Source organism: Lemur catta, chromosome 13 (genome assembly GCF_020740605.2).
Source record: "Lemur catta isolate mLemCat1 chromosome 13, mLemCat1.pri, whole genome shotgun sequence".
Classification (NCBI taxonomy): Eukaryota; Metazoa; Chordata; class Mammalia; order Primates; family Lemuridae; genus Lemur; species Lemur catta.
The window spans coordinates 38744082-38764070 of NC_059140.1; the positions used below are offsets into that span (position 1 = coordinate 38744082).

General features: G+C 31.9%; 1 protein-coding gene across 1 annotated transcript in view; it reads left to right on the forward strand.

The window, feature by feature from the left end:
* MYCBP2 (MYC binding protein 2) overlaps positions 1–19989 on the forward strand; it is a 259243-nt gene that overhangs the window by 74327 nt on the left and 164927 nt on the right. The window contains exons 16-18 of the mRNA XM_045567320.1: positions 3935–4080; positions 4453–4554; positions 13930–14037. Of these exons, the coding sequence (XP_045423276.1) occupies positions 3935–4080; positions 4453–4554; positions 13930–14037 (356 nt within the window). The remainder of the gene's footprint in view (positions 1–3934; positions 4081–4452; positions 4555–13929; positions 14038–19989) is intronic.

The window sequence follows — 19989 nt, forward strand, 5'->3', positions numbered from 1 at the left end:
TTCTTAAAGGCATTATTGGTATATACTTATAATTCCTCACTTGATCTTAGCCAAAAGGCTGAGAAACCATTATACTTAATAATTCTTATAATTGTTTTCTATTATAATAATTTCTAATTTAGTGTCATCTTTAAGGTCACCTTTCTTTAATTTGATTCATATAAACCATTTTTTAAAACAGATCATAAATTCTTTAAGGCTTGGGTTGTGCCTTTACTCTTTTTCTAAGCCTAGTTAATACCAAATTTTTGTTGAACATGTTCTACTTTTTAAAATAGAATTATCAAATATCATATAGAGTACTCGATTAGGGATATATCATTTTCTTTTAAATTTGCTGTTTGCAATTTTAGGAATTTTCAGCACTCCGCTTCTAAAGTTGCATCATACATGTTATATTTATCCTTGTTATATGTATGTGTCCTCTTAATGGACCACATTTTTTTTCAAGGTTCTATATTATTGTCAATTTAAAGTTAATATGTGAGTTCAACAGAATAAGAATGTAGTTTTCCATTAGAATGTTAAGGAGACTTTTTAAGTCTATTTTTTATATTGCCAGTTATGGGCAATATAACATAATGGATGTCCTTTTTAAGATCAGATTTCTGCTAATTGACTGATTTGGGGGAGTAGAGGAAATTTTGTGAATAAAAGCCCAGAGTGAGAATGGCTACTCCCCATTCTTTCCTCTCCCCTGCTTCTGACAACCACCGTTCTATTTTCTACTTTCTTTCTCTCTGTGATTCTGATTAATCTAAGTACTTCATATAAATAGAATCATACGGTATTTGTCTTTTTGTGGCTGGATTATTTCACTTAGCATAAGGTCTTCAGGGTTTGTCCACATTGTAGCATATGTCAGAATTATCCTTCCTTTTTCAGATGGACTAATATTCCATTGTATGTATATACCATGTTATGCTTATCCAGTCATCTGTTGATATACACTTGGGTTGCTTCCACATTTTAGCTATTGTGAATAATGCCACTGGGAACATGGGTGTACAAATAGCTCTTTGAGACCCTGCTTGCAGTTCTTTGGGGTATATACCCAGAAGTGGAATTGTTGGATCATATGGTAGTTCTATTTTTAATCTTTTGTGGTACTGCCATACTATTTTCCACAATGGCTGTACCATTTTACATTCCCACCAAGAGTGCACAAGTGTTTCAATTTCTCTACATCCTAATGGGTGTGAGGTAGTATCTTATTATGGTTTTCATTTGAATTTCACTAATGATTAGTGATGTTGGACATCTTTACATGTGCTGCGAGGCTATTTGTAGATCTTCTTTGGAGAAATATCTATGCTAGTCCTTTGCTCATTTTTGAATCAGGTTGTTTTTTTTGTTGTTGAGTTTTAGGAGCTTTTTATATAATCTGGATATTAACTCCTTATCAGATACACAGTTTGCAAATAAAAATCATGTTTACGGGTTGCCTTTTTACCCTTTTGGCATTGCCTTTTGATGCATAAATTTTTAAAATTTTCATGAAGTCCAATTTGTCTGTTTTTTCTTTTGTTGCCTGTGCCTTTGGTGTTATATCCATGACATCGTTGTCCAATCTAATGTTATGAAGTGTTTGCTGTATGTTTTCTTCTAAGAGGTTTTTTTTTTTTTTTTTGATAGCTTTTGGTCTTACATTTAGGTCTTTGGTCCATTTTGAGTTAATTTCTGGGTATGGTGTTAGGTAAGGGTCCAACTTCATTCTTTTGTGATATCCAGTTTTTTCAGCACCATTTGTTGAAAAGACTGCTTTTCCCTATTGAATCATCTTGGATCCTTTGTCAAAAATCATTAGACCACATATGTGAAGTTTTCTTTCTGGGCTGTCTATTCTATTCCATCGGTCTGTATGACTGTCTTTGTGCCAGTACCACACTCTTTTGATTACTGAAGCTTGCAGTAAGTTTTGAAGTCAGGAAGTATGAGTTACTTTGCCATTCTTTTTTAAGGCCGGCTATTCAAGATCCCTAGAGATTTCATATTAATTTTAGGATAGGTTTTTTTTTTTGTATTTCTGCAAAAAACATCATTGTGATTTTTAATAGGGATTGTATTAAGTCTGTAGATTGCTTTGGGTAGTATTGACATCTTAGCAATATGGCCTTCCAATCGTGAACATGGAATATGTTTTTATTTAGATCATCTTTAATTTCTTTCAGCAGTGTTTTGTAGTTTTCATTGTACAAATCTTTAACCTTGTTGGTTAATAAGTTAATTACTAAGTATTTTGTTCTTTTTGATGTTGTGTAATTGTTTTTATAATTTTCTTTTCAGATTGTTCATTGTGTTTAGAAGTGCAACTGATTTTTATGTGTTGACTTCGTAACCTGCTACTTTGCTGGATTAATTTATTAGTTCTACCAATTTTTTTGTATATCATCATTAGGGTTTTCTCCATATCAGATTGTAAATTGTGAACAGAGATAACTTTACTTCTTCCTTTCAAGTTTGTGTAACTTGTATTTCTTTATTCTTGTCTAATTGCTCTGGCTAGAACTTCAAGTGCTGTGTTGAAAAGGGGTGGTCAGAGGGGCATCCTTGTTCCTGATCTTGGAGGAATGCTTTCAGTCTCTAACTTACATTGAGTATGATGTTCATATATGTGAGTTTTTCACATATGGTTTTTATTATGTTGAGGTAGTTTCCTTCTCTTCCTAGTTTGTTGAGTTTTCTTCTTCTTTTTTTTTTATCATGAAAGGGTATTGAATTTTGTCAAATGCAGTTGAGATGATCATGTGGTTTTTCCCTTCATTCTGTTATTGTAGTATATTACATGCATTGATTTTCATATGTTGCATTCCAGGAATAAATCCCACTTTGTAATGGGGTATAATTCTTTAAACATGCTGCCAAATTCAGTTTGTTAATATTTTGTTGAGTATTTTTGCATCCATGTCCATAAGGGATATTGATCTGTAGGTTTTGGGGGGTTTTTTGGTTTTGTTTTTTGTAGTGCCTTTGTCTGGCATTGGTATCAGGGTAATCCTAACCTCATAAAATGAATTAGGAAGTGTTCTCACCTCTTCAGTTTTTGGAAAAGTTTGAAAAGAATTGATGCCAAAAACACTATTTTACAAATAGTATCCACAGACAATTCTGTAGGACATATTATTGTATTAGTTTTTACTGTGTAGTTAGTGATGCTCCAAATTATTTGTAATGCTTGCTTTTAAAAGCCAGACATTTCACAGATCTGGGGGTACAAGGGGCTCATTGAGGCTGTCAAAAGTTTTTAAGACTGATCCAGTGAATGACATTAAAGCTATGACTTCTACAAAATATGTGACTAAAAAATTAGTTGCTCATTGACCCGCTAGCCAATTTCTGGGAGTGTTCTTGTCAACAAATACCATGTAGTGTATAATTGATATGAAAGGGACAAAGAAGGAAAAATAACAAATAATTGTGCACAGTGAAAGGAGAAAATGGGAGATGATGGCATACACGGAAGCATGCGAGAGTAGGAGACTTAATGTATGAAGCTGGCAGGCTGGGCTCACTTCACTTGCTGAAGGCTGCCAACACCTGCGTTCACTTATCTGCTAGATAGCAATGTTGTCTGCTTGTTTTTTTTTAGCTTTACAACCCATCCAGGCCACTTAATACTAAAGGGGCTGGTGTATCACTAACTGCAAAAACTTTTAGAAGACTTTTTAAAATAGTGGCTTTGACGATAGCAGAATTTGTTTGTATTTTCTGTAGTAATATACCAGTTATGCCTGTTGGGAACTTAGTAAACTCTTGTTTTTAATTATTCTTCTATTCATACCTTTTCTTTACAATGGACATCCTGATTTGAAGAGGTGATTTCATTGCTGATGCATTTAATTTAATCTCAAAAATGTGGAAAAGAAGTTATACAAAAGCATTTTAAAGAAAGATTAGAAAGATTTCAGCTGTCTTTTTTTTTTTTTTTTTAAAGGATCTGTGGCTGTGGTTCTGGAGAATCTGGCTGTGCTGTGTGTGGATGTTGCAAGGCTTGTGCAAGAGAGTTGGATGGTCAGGAGGCCAGACAAAGAGGCATTCTTGATGCAGTGAAAGAAATGATACCTTTAGATCTTCTTTTAGGTAAATTGATTGATTATACTGAACGTGTTGTCCTCAACTCAGCAATTTTGATACTGTAAACACTTTCTTGTTAGATACATGTTAAAAAGTTAAGATAGTAGTTAATATATGCAATAGTGCTCTTATGTAACTGACAATATGACATTATTAAAGGGATGAGATTTCTTTTTCCCTTTTTTGCTAAGAATTCTTTTTTTTATTATATTTAACAAGTTATCCTCTGAAGCACCTTTTTTGCTAAGATTCTTGCAGTAAAAATATGTGTTTTAGGCAACGTTTTTGCTAGTTTTTACTTTGTTGAATTTTGTATAGTTCTGTCATAGCTATTATGTAACATACATTTCTTTGGGTGGGGTGGGGTCCATCATCTAGCTGTCCCAGTACCTGGGGTTAACATTGAAGAACACCTTCAGTTACGACAAGAAGAAAAACGGCAGCGTGTAATCAGAAGGCACAGATTAGAGGAAGGAAGAGGTAAGATGTAGCTACAGAGAAAAAGTATATGAAAGTCAATTTTCTTATTGTATGCTGAGATCACTGAAAAGGTTACACAATAGGCTGATTTGGTAAGAAATCGCTAAAATTGAAATTAGTAACATTCTGGTAACTCATGAAAATAAGTGAAAATATTCAGTATATTTATAATTGTGCTAACAAGAAACGTTTAATACAGTAAGGTGTTTATAGCATAAGTCAACCATATTAAGAATTGTGCCATCTGCCATATATCATTGACGACTAACAATGTCAACTTTTTAAAAAAATACAAATACTGAGAACTTGTCCTTCACCCAGACTTTGGACTCGTCTGTTTGAACATGGAACAAAATTCAGTTTAATCTAGTGTTTTCATTTTTTTCCTTAGTCAGTCACAGTCATTATCATTTGGGCAAAGTCCCACTATGCTTCCTTCCAATCCGCTGCATATTTATGCTTTTATGTGCCTTTTGTTGTAAAAAGTATATTCTAGTTATATGCAAAAGGAGGAAGATGGAAAGTCTGCAGGTTTTATTTGCAAAGATAGGTTTGTTTATCTTTTCTTCATTGTTTATGACCATTTCTTGGCTTAAACATGCATTGAACAATGGTTTTAATTTATATTTTAATGTAGATCCAACAAGCAGAGATAAATATGAGTATTACTAAAACTATTGCTGCCCAGTAGAATCTTTTCTCTATAGGATTAAGACAAATGTTACAGAGGTCTGTGATTTTATTCCTCTGCTAGGCAAAAGTCTTGATTGGAAATATTTATTGATATTGCATATTTTAAATACTTATTAGAAATGGCATGATATTTGATATGTGAGATAAACCTATTACCCATTTAACCATCATTATACATTTTTATAACTATTCTTTTTGTTAATATAAAATGGAATAAATAATAGACCATATAGTACACATGATTCTCATTTTATTAAACAAATTGTAAAACATATGCTTGGAACATGAATATTGCTCTTCATAGCATCTGGTATTGATTGATATAGTTAATATTTGCTATTAAGTTTGGTTTTGCTTACGTAAATCATTTCCTTTAAAGGGTATTTTAATGAGATTAATGTGTATATACTCTTATTTACTTTATATAAATATGTGGGAAAATTGGATGTTAAATTTTGCTTAGAAAACGGGGTAGAATTTAAGTGCTGGGTTTTTCTTACAAGGTAATTAAGTGATAATTCCTTTTATGTTGATACGATTTATTAAAGATTAGTTATCAGTGTATCTCTTTACTACTTGTTTTTTGTTTCTTTGGAAATACTAGGTTGAGTTATATGAATTGACCTACAAAATGCAGCAATTTCTTATGTTTCAACCAAAGTATAGCAAATCCTTTTCTTGACATTTAAGTACTCACCTAATGCTGCGTATCTTGTTACTTTTTTTTTCTCTATATAAAATAAGCTATTCTTCTTCAGGTGTAGTGTATTTCTGCATATTGGAAATAAAGGAATATTGAATTATGCATGGTGATTTGACATAACTTGGTGATTACAGAATATTTTTTTGCTGTTTATTTTAAAATTTGTTATAGAACTTTAACATGTAAATTGTAAATTCTAACTATATAACAGTTAAAATACTCTTCTACTAGTTAAATATTTAAAGAAATTATATTATTGTTTCGATTTTACAAACACTGACTTAGGTTCTGGGCAGTCAGTGTATATTTTGTGATAAATAGGTTTCATCTGCAGTCCTAAATATATGGAAACACTTCAGTAGAAATACTTTATTCAGATTGTTGATGCACAAAAATTTTGTCTTATCCTTATATTTTGGTTGAACTCTCTTACACATATCACCCACTTTCATGTTTGTTAAACAGAAAATGTAGTAAATATCTTTTCTTGATGAATTGGGATCTTCACTGGAGACCTCAATTATGGCAGTCCTTACTTTGCATGATACTGAAATTAACTGAAATTCATGCTTACTGGAACCATGGCCTACCTTTGCTCAGTTACCATAGTTACTGTGGAATCATGCAAAGGGAGAACATAGTTCCCATATGCCTGTGTTTCAGTTAATGCAGCATTGTGCAAAGTGATGCCTGTTTGTACATTTTGTTTATTTTATAGAAATACTTTTGCTTTTAAACGAGAATTCTAACTATGGATCCATTTTTAAAAATTCAAACTTCAGAGTCATATTCAGTGACTTTGGAAATCCTTATGCTGTATTAAGTAATTAAAATAACAGTATCCTGATGTGACACTTCTATGATCTTATCTTTATATTCCTTCTTAGCATTCCATTAAAGCACTTTAAAAGAAAACAAATTTGTTTAAGAAAACAAAATTACTTTTTTTTTTTGACACAGGGTCTTGCAGGGTCTTGCTCTGTTCCTGGGGCTAGAGTGCAGTGGTGTCATCATAGCTCACTGCAATCTCAAACTCCTGGGTGCTCAAGCAATCCCTCCTGCCTCAGTCTCTGAGTATCTGGGACTGTGGGTGTATGCCACCACGGCCAGCTAATTTTTGTATTTTTTGTAGAGATGGGGTTTCTCTAGGTTGCTCAGGCTGATCTTGAACCAAGTGATTCTCCCACTTCAGCTTCCCAAAGTGGTAGGAGTACAGGAGTGAGCCACCACGCCCAGCCCAAGAAAACAAAATTGAGTGTACACATATATACCCACACTTGCAAGGGAAAAATCTAGAAAGATAAATACCAAAATATTAAGTGTTTTTTCCTGAGAAGTGAGTTTATAGGTGATTTTTATTTTCTTCTTTACAATTTTCTAAATGTTCTCCAATAAGCATATTACTTTAAAAGAATAAAAATTAGGATTTAAAACTTAAGCCATTGTTTTATGAAAGATATCAGTTAGTTTTAAGGCATTTATACTTTACCTTTGCATTTTTAAAAGATGTTTTATTTGGATGGAAGAATCCCTTTCAGGTGCTATGCTTTTCATTATTTTAGAGCAGTTGTTCTCAAAGGAATCTCAAAGGGACCAGCATCACTTGGATACTTGTTAGAAGTACCAGTTCTCAGGCCTCACCCGAGACCTTACTGAATCAGAAACTTGGAGAGTGGAGCCCAGTAAATTGTGCTTTCACAAGGCTTCCAGGTGATTCTGATGATGTCAAAGTATGAGAACCACTATTGTAGGTCAGTGGTGTTCACAGTTTATTCCATTAACCTTCTGCATCAGAATCACCTGGGTCTAATTAATCAGAATTTTCCAGATCAAGGGCCCTGGAAACACACTTGACTCACATGCACAGTGTTCTAGGGCTCTGTGCTAGAGAAGATTGCTTTTCCACGAGGAACAGAAATGTTAAATAAATTTTTAGTGTTCTAGCTGCCATATATACCTGTCTTTTATTTTCTGGGCCTCTGCTTGGTATGTTTTAGAAACTAACAGTTTGGTAATGTTAGTAATTAAGCTCAATTACAGTAATTGGCTTTTATCTGTGTTAATGTTTCACATTTTCAGAATTAGATTGTTAAATTATTTTACTTGACTTGTCTGAGTTAATTTTTTTAAAGTTGATCAAAATATTGGGACCTAAATCTGGTACTAAAGCCTTGTTTAGTCAGCCTCAGGCCTGTTGATGTAATTTAGCTGATGTTTATGATCTCCTATAATGGAATGTGCTGTTGAAACTCCAAAAAGCAATGTTATTACTGCTTTTTGATAAATTTGGAACTTTGTCTTTAAGTTAAACTTTTGTGCTATTAATCTTTCAGATAACATTTTTCTTAAATTTATATTTTTAGATAGATATTAATAGTATTCATTTACAGATTTTAGTTCAATGATTTGTGATAATTTTTGCTTTTTTAGATTACACTGAGTTGATTGACGTATTAAGTCTCTAAGACTTGTATTAACTATATAAGTGTAGTGTTTCTGTGGAATTCTTAACTAGAGCCCTCTAAGTCATCAAAAGAACTAATGGATGATTATATCAATGATCTTATCTCTATAGCCCTTTTTGGCACTCTCTTGTAAGGAAAATTGAACTCCAGTGGTGTTGGCTACTTTTCCTTCTTTCTTTTCCCATAAGTGTTAAATTTTCATGATTGTGAGCTCTGGATGGGGTGAGCCCATGTCCTGGCTTACCTGGGACAGTTCTATATTATACCTACTGTCCAGACATATTTCTTGCCTACTGTCCAGGCATATTTCTTAGTAGTGCCTATTTTTACTCAGTAGAATCTATCTCATTTGGATAATAGGTTATAGGATTAGCCTAGCTATAGAGCATGGTAGTCAAGAGCTTGGGTTGTAAAGTTAGACTTTGGATTAAATCCTGGCTTCTTAACTGGGAGTGACAACTCTACCTACCTAAATAGGTATGTTAATGAGGGTTAAGTAATATGCCTGAAAGTGCCTAGCATGTACTACACCCTAGGTAAATAGTCCATGATGATTATGGTGGTAGTGGTGGACTGTTTAGTAGGCTTCTCTTCCAGCTTGATTCTTTTTCACCTCTGATCTTGACTTAATTGCTTTTCTTACAACATTGGGGTGCTAATCACACAACTTTGAATATTATTAAGAAAAATCCCCAACAGCTTTTCTAGAATAAAACAGATTCCATTTTGATAGGTAAAACATCAGTTTCCCATAGTTACAAATTAGAATGTAAAAAAAAAACGTATTGTCTCTAGTTCCAAAGTGGTTGAGTTGATGTTGCTGTTAGTTTTTATATTTTATTTTCTAGTTTTTATATTTTATTTTCTTTCATTTTATATTTATAAATAAATAAGACAGAATCTCACTCTGTTGCCCTGGGTAGAGTGCAATGGTGTTGTGGTACCTCACTGCAGCATTAAACTCCTGGGTTTACGTGATCCTCCTGCCTCAGCGTCCTGAGTAGCTGGACTATAGGCAAGCACCACAACCTGTGGCTAATTTTTCTATTTTTAGTAGAGACAGGGTCTCATTCTTGCTCAGGCTGGTCTCAAACTTCTGAGCTCAAGCAGTCCTTGCACCTCAGCCTCCCAGAGTGCTAGGATTATAGGTGTAAGCCACTGCACCTGGCTTGCTATTAATTTTTAAGCTTGTAAAACCATTATGTTTTCTTGTATTAGTTAATACTCCAATGCCACATAACAATCTCTTTTTAAATTAAAATATTATGTGAAGCATTTAGAATATGTAAGTAAGAAAAAATATCAGTATAATTCTTCATGCAAAGGTAACCACTAGTAGAATTTTGGTGTAAATTCTTACAATTTTTTATGCATGCTTTTTGCTTAGTTATTTTATATAATTTCATACTGTGATACATATTGTGGTCCTGTTTTTTCCCCCTTAGTATTATATAATAAAAATATTTTTGTGCTTTATTGCAAATACCATATTAAAGTAATATAAGAACTTAGGTCAAGATTTTCCACAAACGTATTCTTTAGTTCAGTTATTATGTTTATTTCATTGTCATCTTCTAATCAAGTTTTCCTCATTTCTAGTTATATCACTGACTGAATTTTGTTTTATATATTTGCTTATTGTTATATATACTTTTATTTTGATAGTGTTTTTTCCCAACCTTCCCATTTGTCCTCACTAAGCATATGAGGTTAATAGTCTCATAGATATACTTTCATATCTCACTCTATTCATGTGCAGATGTCTGTACATATGTGAAAGAATAGGCATATGTTTATTTACACAAGTGGTATTATGTATACATTTGCAACATCTTTTTCTCATTTTACAAAACCAAATGAACACATACTAAGTAAATATGGATCTACCACATTCTATTTAGTAGCTACCTATTATTTTATAATATGACTATTATCACAGTTTATGCAACCATTATTTTGTTGATGGACATTCAGGTTATTTTCAGGCTTTTTTGGATTTTACTATAATAAATATTCTTAAACTTAAATTCCTATGCATTAGTGGCACTTTCTTTTGTTTATATAGTAGAGCTTCCTAGAAATAGAATGTATGGGTTAGAGAGTGTATATGTTTTAAAATTTAATATATAATTCCCATAGTTTTTAAAATTTATATTCTCAAGGATATATATATTCTCAAGGATAATATATATATATTCAAGGATATATATTCTCAAGGATATATATATTTACATATATATATATATAAATTCCTATATATTCTATATATAGGAATTTATATTCTCAAGACTAATATATAAGAGTGGCATTTTCCTCTAGCATCACCTGTATTATTCTTTTTAATTCTTGAAAAACATTGGTGAATAATGTTATCTCACTGTTAATTTAGATAGCACAACTCACTGATAATTTAAATAGCACAAAAACATTGTCAAGTTTTCTTTAGGATAGATTTCTAGAGATGCAGTTATTAGGTCAATGGACAAAAAATTTTAAGGTCTTGGAATACATCACCAATGGCTTTCTGAAAAAGTCATGCTATTTAATACTGCCACTTGTTCCATGCATTCTGCCTACCTGCTCTGATGGGCTCTGAACAATCCATTGCCTACACATGAATGCACAGAGCTTTTAAATATCTAAATCTGGTCATTTCACACCCCTGTTTTATTCACTCCCCTCCCAATGAGAGAAATAACCCAACAAGTTCTGTTTATTCAGAACTTTAAATAGCTTTTGATTATGTCTACTTTACAGAATCCCACTGCATTTACTTTAAACCAGGCTACTTCTCTTCTTTCCCTGAATTATAGCAAAAAGCCTTTTAATTGGCCTTATCCCCAGTCTTATCCTCTTTTAAGCTATTATCCACCTTCCATCCAGAATGTTATCAGCAACAGCACTTACCTGTTTAAAACCAAAAGGGTATTCAAGTCCTTAGGATGAATTGTTCATTTTTATCTCTGCACCCTCATCTCTATTCTCATTCCTGTTCCCTGTCCCTTCATTTTTTCCCTATCTTTGAATCTTTAGAGTACTGGATACCTCCTTTATCAGGCCTCATGTTATATGATATTTCTCTTCTTGTACCTCTAAACTCCCTGCTTTCCCATCTGCATATTTTGTTAGCTGCTCCTTCAGTGTCCTTTTCTTTTGTCATAGCACACTGTCACAGTTTGTTGTTTAGTTGTGTGTAAACTCTCCCCCGCCCGCCGCCCCCCCACCCCATTAGATCATGAGCTTCTTGAAGCAAAGATTATATTTTGTTTACCAAGGGTTTCTGGGACCTGGCCTGGTGCCTGAATTGTAACATGTCTTTGTTGAGTAATTGAAAACAGTTTAAGGACTTGTCATCATTTCTAGAGTGAAGTTTTATGCAATAAAAAGGTTTTAATTATGTGTTTTTTGTATACTTCTCCAAACTCATTTTCTACTCTTTTTGCTCTATAACCTATACATCATTCATTTCAGCTATGTGTGTTTTTAATGATTATACAGTATTATTTAACATCTTCATGCTTTTATAAATCCTATTCCTTTTGACTGGAATACTCTCTGTCTTCCCTTCTCTTTTGTTAAACTTTTTCTCATTCTTTGAAACCTCTCTGATTCTCCCAAGTTGAATTGCTAGCTTTTTATCTTTTAGTATATAATATATATAGAATTCCTTTATAGCATTTATCATAATACATTGTAGTTCTTTGTTTTTATTTCTGTTTTCCTTAGTGGATTGAGTTCCAGTGTCTTTGTCATTATATCTCTGACACCTATTTTCTGCTATATAAAAGATGATAGAAAATGTTTGGCAAATAAATGAATGACTAAACTATGTTTGAAGAAAGATTATTTTAGCCCCTGGGATACAATAGTATTTTAGAGCCTGATAGCCTTAAGTTTTAGGCATGATTGCTTATGGGCCTTCTAGATTTATACTTCAAAAGATTTGAAAAAGGTTGAATTTAGTGAGAAGCTGAATAATGAATATAACAGGTGTAATATATTTTAATGGGGAAAAATAATTCTCAGGTAGGAGTTAGAAAATGGTAATACAATGTAATATTTACAATTCTTTTGTGTGGTTGGAAAGTATTTTTTAGAGTAATTTGTATTATCTGCTTTAGTAACAGTTAAAAAATAATGCATGTTAAGGAATTGACTTTTCTTCATATTTGAAATATATCAACACTATTACATTTTAGAAATGGAACTCAGTTTATATAATCTTAGCTTGAAAATAATTGGTACTGCATTACTGGGAAATAATATTTAATTATTCTATTAATACTAAATTAGCATATTTCTATCTGTAGTAGTCATAGAATCTATTACTCTTGGCTTTCCATAGAATTGGTGCTATTTAGCATTTTTTTCTATATCAGAAACATAAATGAAATATATTTGTTCTACTTGTTTTTTATGTTTAATGAAGGGTACTTTGATATTTAATTTGACATTTGTCAAATTTTCAGTGCTTGTATACTGTCATAATTCTCTTCAGTTACTGCTCACTGTCAAATTTACAGTGTTTTCAAATTTGAAGGCATTTTTGATGTTACTAAAACTCAAGAAAACTGTAGTTCAGTTCTATAAGAAAAAAACTAAAATTTTAAGGTGTAACTTAATTTCTTTTTCTTTTCAAGCTAAATGTTAATGGGGAAAAGTGATTTTTAAAATTTTATTAAAATAAATTTGGCTGTAGATTATCTTTTACTATGTCAAAGAAAATAGCTATAATCTTTGTATGTATTTATATATATATATATGTATATGTATATAGTGATATTTCAAAAAGAGATTTAATAAAAGATGGTTAATGTTCCTAAAATGTTATTTGGGTTAGATGCATCTCTTCACCATCAATATAAAGCTGCGGCTATCTTTGTTTCTGTGTGTGTGTGTGTGTGTGTGTGTGTGTGTGTGTGTGATAGACATTTTTTGTTTTTGTTTTGTTTTTGATTATCTGTTTTTCTTCTGTCATGACATGTACTAAAGTCAATAATATTTTTATCTTGGTTTTATAGCAAGATTGATACAGATATTAAATCTAGAAACCTTGTTAAAATTTAATAATTAATTTAAAACTTAGTTGGTTTTGGTATTTCAATAGGAAAGATACTTGTTCCCAGTGAGTATATGGTTTACTGACTTTGAAAATATATATGGTATTAAAAATATTTGTAAGATAATTTGATTTATGTGAATTGAACTTCTTGATTATCTGAGACTATTAGTAACTATCCAATAATTTTATATTATCTGAGACTATTAGTAACTATCCAATAATTTTATAAGTATAAAAGATGGGATTTGTACTTTATAAATTATATTTGCTGTATACATGTACAATGGTGAATAGGTTATGGTTGGGGCTGGGGGCTTGGGGTGGGAGAAAAGTATAATGTCCAAAACAGTTAAGAATACATTTTTATGCTTTTTAGTTGGAATTATTTTTATTCATTATGGTGTTTTCATTTTGTGAGTTTTCCTATGCACATACAAAATGTTTCTCCTCAGGCCCCCTTGTATTTGCTGGTCCTATTTTTATGAACCATCGAGAACAGGCTCTAGCCAGACTCAGATCCCATCCAGCACAGCTAAAGCATAAACGGGACAAGCACAAAGGTATTTGGTCTTCCTTATCAACTAGGTGGGACACTTTCCCAACTTCTTCCACTCATTTGAATTTTGTCTCTGGGAAAATGTGCAGACCTAATTCTTCTACTTTGCTTCTGTCATTATTATATAGCCTGAGGAGAAAAAACATGCTGAAAATGGTACTGTCGGTGACTGTCATGCTTCTTATTTCATTTTTTTGTTGTTAACTTTAATAAAGAAGATATTTTTACAGTATATCTTTTTCTTTTCCATTTCTTTTCAAATTTCATAAAGGAGGGTTAAAAAATAGTCATTGTGTTTTATTTTTTATCCTTTATTATCTGCTCTTAAATGACTGTGATCTGGCATTTTATAATCCTTTCTTCAAATTTTTGAGTGCTGTTTATATGCTTTAGAATTAACAAAATTACTAAATTCAGTATATAAAGTGATAAGTTAAGATTGCCATTACACTTTTCCACTGTTTTAATATCAAAGTTTATATATGCAACATACATGAATATTCAAATGTTTGATATTTGTGGGTTAAGTAAAGATAGGTGCAAGCAAAGTGTGAGTCATGTGGACTTGCTCTAATCCTCAGCAATGGTCAGAGTTCTAACCTAGCCTATGAGGGAGTAGGAATCTATTTCTGTGTTATTATTTGAGATCTCAGAGTTCTAGGTTAATTAAAAATATTCTTAAAAGTGTGATTATTTTCTTTTAAACCACAAATTATGAATCAACTAAGATCAGGACAGAATTAATGCAAAGAATTTGTTAATTTATATATAAATGTTGCCTTGGAGCCTGGCATTTGAACCAGGGGCTGTTCATTGGCTGGCACAACTTATAGTTGCTATTTTCTATGCCTAAGATAAGCGCAGCAAAATAGAATAGGAAGTTTTAAATACACATATTCCATATAAACAAATGAATCTAATTAATGTTTATATCTTTTTTTGCTGCAAACCTGTTAACAGTTAATTTTTTTAACTTTCCCATGCAGTATAGTATAATCAATTTTACTTTTATTTGCCTTTCTCAATCTTCCAGTTTGCTACTCAAAGCAAAAATATAAACAACACAGACAAAACTCCTGTTTTTAGTAAGAGCAAAAAAAGAGAGCACAACTTTAGATACATTCTGCAGAAATAAAAATGGAGAGTATTTTAAATCTAATATAATTAGCCATAGTAAAATTTGTGATTGCCTTATTTACTGAGTGTTCTAACAATGCCATAAATATTTAAGTCTAAGGAACAATATTTGGGTTATATAATGAAATTATTCTAATTGTTGCCAAATCTCTGATCTCTTATGATTTCCACTAATGTCACTATTAGAACATATTTTTTTGGTGTCTTTCCCCCCCACAATTATATGAAAGTGGAATTTTCCCAAGACGAGGTTAAATATTCACATTTCATGAAACAATTTAAAATCTTTTCAGCTCCATGTTAGTATCTCATGGACAAGCATCTTTACTTTTTCCAGGTTTTTAAATGACATGCTAAGTGAAGATGGAGGTTAAAAATTTAAAGCAGACTTTTTCCAGTATTACATAATGATTAGCTATAGAAATTATTCAACAATAGCTAGTCTTACTTCAATTTTGTCTGCCACAGGGTTACTTTATAATAAGGCCCTTTGTATACTTGTGGCACTTCTTTGGAAGGCCCTACCTTGTGGTATTAAAGTGCAGGTCCATTTTTTTTCTTGGATTTTATATTTTGTAGAGTGAGGCAGTTTCATCTCTTTACTTCAAAAGTAAATTTACAATATAAATAATAATTTATCAAATGGTAGTCTGTTTTTTATAGAGTAATAATTTGCTACTCACTAATTTCTGTCCACCTACTAACCCTTTACATTCACTGTCCTGTCATTTAATCATCCCTCCATTCACTGCTTTTACTCTGGCTACACGTTGAACATCCCTAATTTGGAAATCCGAAATGCTCTAAAATCTGAAACGTTTTGAGTGCCAACATGGCACCCCAAGTGGAAAATTTTACACCTACCTCATGTGTTGGGTTGCAGTCAAAATGCAGGCGTGGGTGCACACACACACACACACACACACACGTATGTGTGCACACACGGTTTATTAGCATCCCTAAGGGAAAAAAGACCCACCCATCCCCTTTCAGCTGCAATATATCTTTTCCACATGCAGTATGATGGTGATGCCAAACAACCACAGATTGTCCACATGGGTGGTTGAGATAGTGACACCTTTGCTTTCTGATGGTTCAATGTACATAAACTTTGTTTCGTGCATAAAATTATTAAAAGTATTGTATTATGTAGAATTACTTCAGTCTGTGTGCATGAGGTGTATCTGGAATGTAAATGAACTTTATGTTTAGACTTGGGTCCCATCCCCAAGATGTCTCATGGGTATGCAGATATTCCAAAATAAAAAAAAATATGAAATGCAAAACACTTATTGTCTCAAGCATTTTGAATCAGGGATACTCAACCTGTACATATTTTAATAGTCTTAATAAATATTTTTCTCTTTTTCTTATCCTGTTTGTCTTCCAGTTTGTCCACTGAGAAGTTCATAATATTAATTGCTATGTTCTGTCTTATATTTAATATGTTGGTACAAATTATAGGATGATAATAGTTAAAATTTTTTAGACTATAACTTTTTTGCGTGAGTGTGTGGAGGGTAAGAACTGTGGATTTATTGTTAACAGTAGTGAGTTCTAAGATGGAAAGCTGGAGAGCTTCTGGCTGACTAGGAAGAATTCAGAGAAGGTCATGGACTCCATCCTATACAGGCAGATTTTGAAGAGAGGCAAAATAGAATATATAGGCTGAATCAATAAGTAGAATGCCATATAAAATATAGTAAGTTATTCCAAAATGTGGCCATAACTATATTTCAAACAGATATCTGGATTAACATTTGTTTTAGCTATTAAGTACCTTACATAGAAAAATATTTTGATGTCGTACACCTAGTTAGGAACATTTGAATTCTTCTAGAGATAGTCTTTAAATCTATTTTAAAGAGACTGATGTGAAAATCCAAAGGCATGCTGGTAAACATCTTGGTGTATTTTACCTAATTTCTGTTTGGAAATGGTGTGGTATAATGGAAGTATTATAGCCTTTGGAATTAGGCCTCAATCTTAATACTAAATTTGTCATTTACTAGAACTGCATGACTGTGCATTAATTTCTTTAATCTCTTTGACTTTAGTTTTCTTATTTTCAAAACAAGAATGAGAATTCCTAACTGTGTTTCTATGAAGATTCAATTAAGATATATGTGTGTATATGTATGTATGTATGTATATGTCTTCGCCCATAAAAATCCTTCATGCTTTCTTTAATATTTTGAATTGAATTCTTTGCTTTCTCTTTTAGAATTATCCTAAAGATACAAAATTTTGAGATTCGTTTAAGGTGTAGTTGTTCATTTTTACAAAAGATTTATGATATTAACCATTTGGTGGTGGTAAAATGTATGAGCCTTACTTATGCTCAAGCTCCAAATTTCCTCTACCATTTATGACTTTGGGCTGGTTACCTAACTCCTTAACCCCTTAAGTCTTAGTTTCTTCATCTGTAAAATGGAAAAACTATGTATATTATTGTATTGTTATATTGATTAAAGAAAGCAACGATAGTGAATATTGACTGAACACTTTTCATGTATTATTTCACTTAATCCTTATAAGAACATTGTAAGTTGTGTACCATTGTTACTATTTTATAGATGGGAAAACTAAGACTGAGAGATCCAGTGCCAGTTGTCATAAACTAGCAAAGGGTAGAACCAGGATTCCAGTCTAAGTCCTGAGGCTCCAGTACCCACAAGCACTTATCCACTGTGGCATTTAAATTTTTACAGTATTTTGTTAACACAGAGCAGTGCTTAGTAAACTACAGCTGCTCCTGCTCTGCTGTTTTGTTTAAATGATTTAGCTGAGTACACACTGTGTTCTGTGATAGTTTTTGTGATATGTATAAGATTACCCAAAAAAGTGTAGATTCAAGTAAACATTAAAATTAAGTTTAGTCTCATATGCCAGGCACAGTTCTAAGCACTTTATATTAACATTCCTCCAAAAGTTTTTATTAAATCATTTTTCAATTTAATATGTACAATTAAATGACATTTGCTACATTCAAAGTTGTATAACTATCACCATTGATCAACTTTAGAATATTTTCATCACTTCAAATGTATAAATAAAAAAGGAAATAATAATAAAACTATTATTTAGTGCACTAAAAAAAAAAATTAAGTTTAGTCTCTTAGATGCTGAATCTTTTCTCCTTTACGTGTGTACACACGTATACATACACGCACACATACATAATATGTATATACACCAAATATTTTAGATACATAGCTGCCAAAACTTTATAGCTATTATAGTTTCAGTATCACATGATATATATATAATATGAAGCTATTTCATATATGTATAGGGAAAAAACAGATGTGCTCATACTTAAATGACCAATTATAAGATTATTCAGACCTATTTTTTTCTACAGATCTAAAATTAAGTCTTATTGCTGTTCATTAATATTTTAATTCTTCTCAAGCTCATTATTCAGTAATCTTGTTGAATTTAACTTGCTGATTCTTAAATTTGCACTAAATTTTTGGCTACACATTAAGTACCTTTTTTCTTTCATAAACTTTTATAAATTTCTAAATTATTGGGATTGTACTTGAATTTTCTAACATCAAATACCAGACACAGATATATATATTTTTAATTCTGCCACTGCTGCTGATAATGATCAAGAACCTCATCGCTGTTTTTGCTTATAAGATTTTCACTATCTGTAATTGAGAAGTTGTTTTGTATAGATACAGGTTGTGTAGATGAACAAACTTTCTAGTATTATTTTGGCCTCTAAATAATAGCTACTACTCTTTTAGTCATTATGCTTTTATTGAATTACTAGACCTTTTTTTTTTTTTTTTTTCCTCCTTCCCTGATGCTATGTCTCTATTGTGGGATTTGTGTCAATATTTAATCTCTGGTTTAAGGGAGGGGCAAAATGCTAAATTCAAAGATAAAAGCTTCTAATTAGGCATCAATACATTTATATAAAGTGGAATGATACTTTAAATGTTTAGTTAAGTCTGGCAAAATCATATAAACATAATTTTTTTGTTAAATCAGATTTGGTTTTAATAATTAGATGTTTTTACTAGTTTAGTAAAAGTTCTTTACATCTGGTGTCTTGTGTAAGTAGTCTTTGGAAGATGCATATTTTTTTGTGTGTGTAGGCCCTTGTGTATATTTTACCATTCCGCTGTCTTTCCATCATGAGGAGGCTTTGAATTAAAAGTATATTTCATTTTGGATGGAGTGATTATTTTGTTTCTTTTTAGACCATCCATCCTTTTATTTAAGTTGGCAAACCCACATTAGACAATTTAGCAGAAGAGGAATCATGTTCTTTATCCTATTATAGTAAAACCTCTCACTAATTCAGAATTTATGATACTTCAGATGCAGTATTTATGATCTTTTTTGAGTAAAAAATTCAAAATAATTTCTTCCTCTGAATTTTCAGGGTCATACTTATAAGGGGAAACCTGTCTAAAATCACTAGCTTTTCAAACCAAGGGCTCAAGAAATGAAGGATTCCTTCAACGTGCCTTCAACCTCTGGGTCCAGCAGTTAATTCTTGTATGTTAAAGGACTTTTATGTTTATGGTACTTTTTTTTGTAATACTGGTCTATTTTGAAATATAATGTAGGTAACCACGTTTTATTTATTCTAGCATTTAGTTTAATCTAGAATCTATACTGCTTGAAGGTAACAAAACAATTTTTACCTAAATGTTCTCTGTATGATTAAGACTTTTTCAGTAAGTCACGTGGGCCTACCTGTGTGCTATGTTATTCCGAATTAGTGAGGTTTTACTGTCCTAGTGTTATAAAGAGTTTCAAGCTTTTCAAAGTGATAGAGAGTCATTTTAGTTACAGA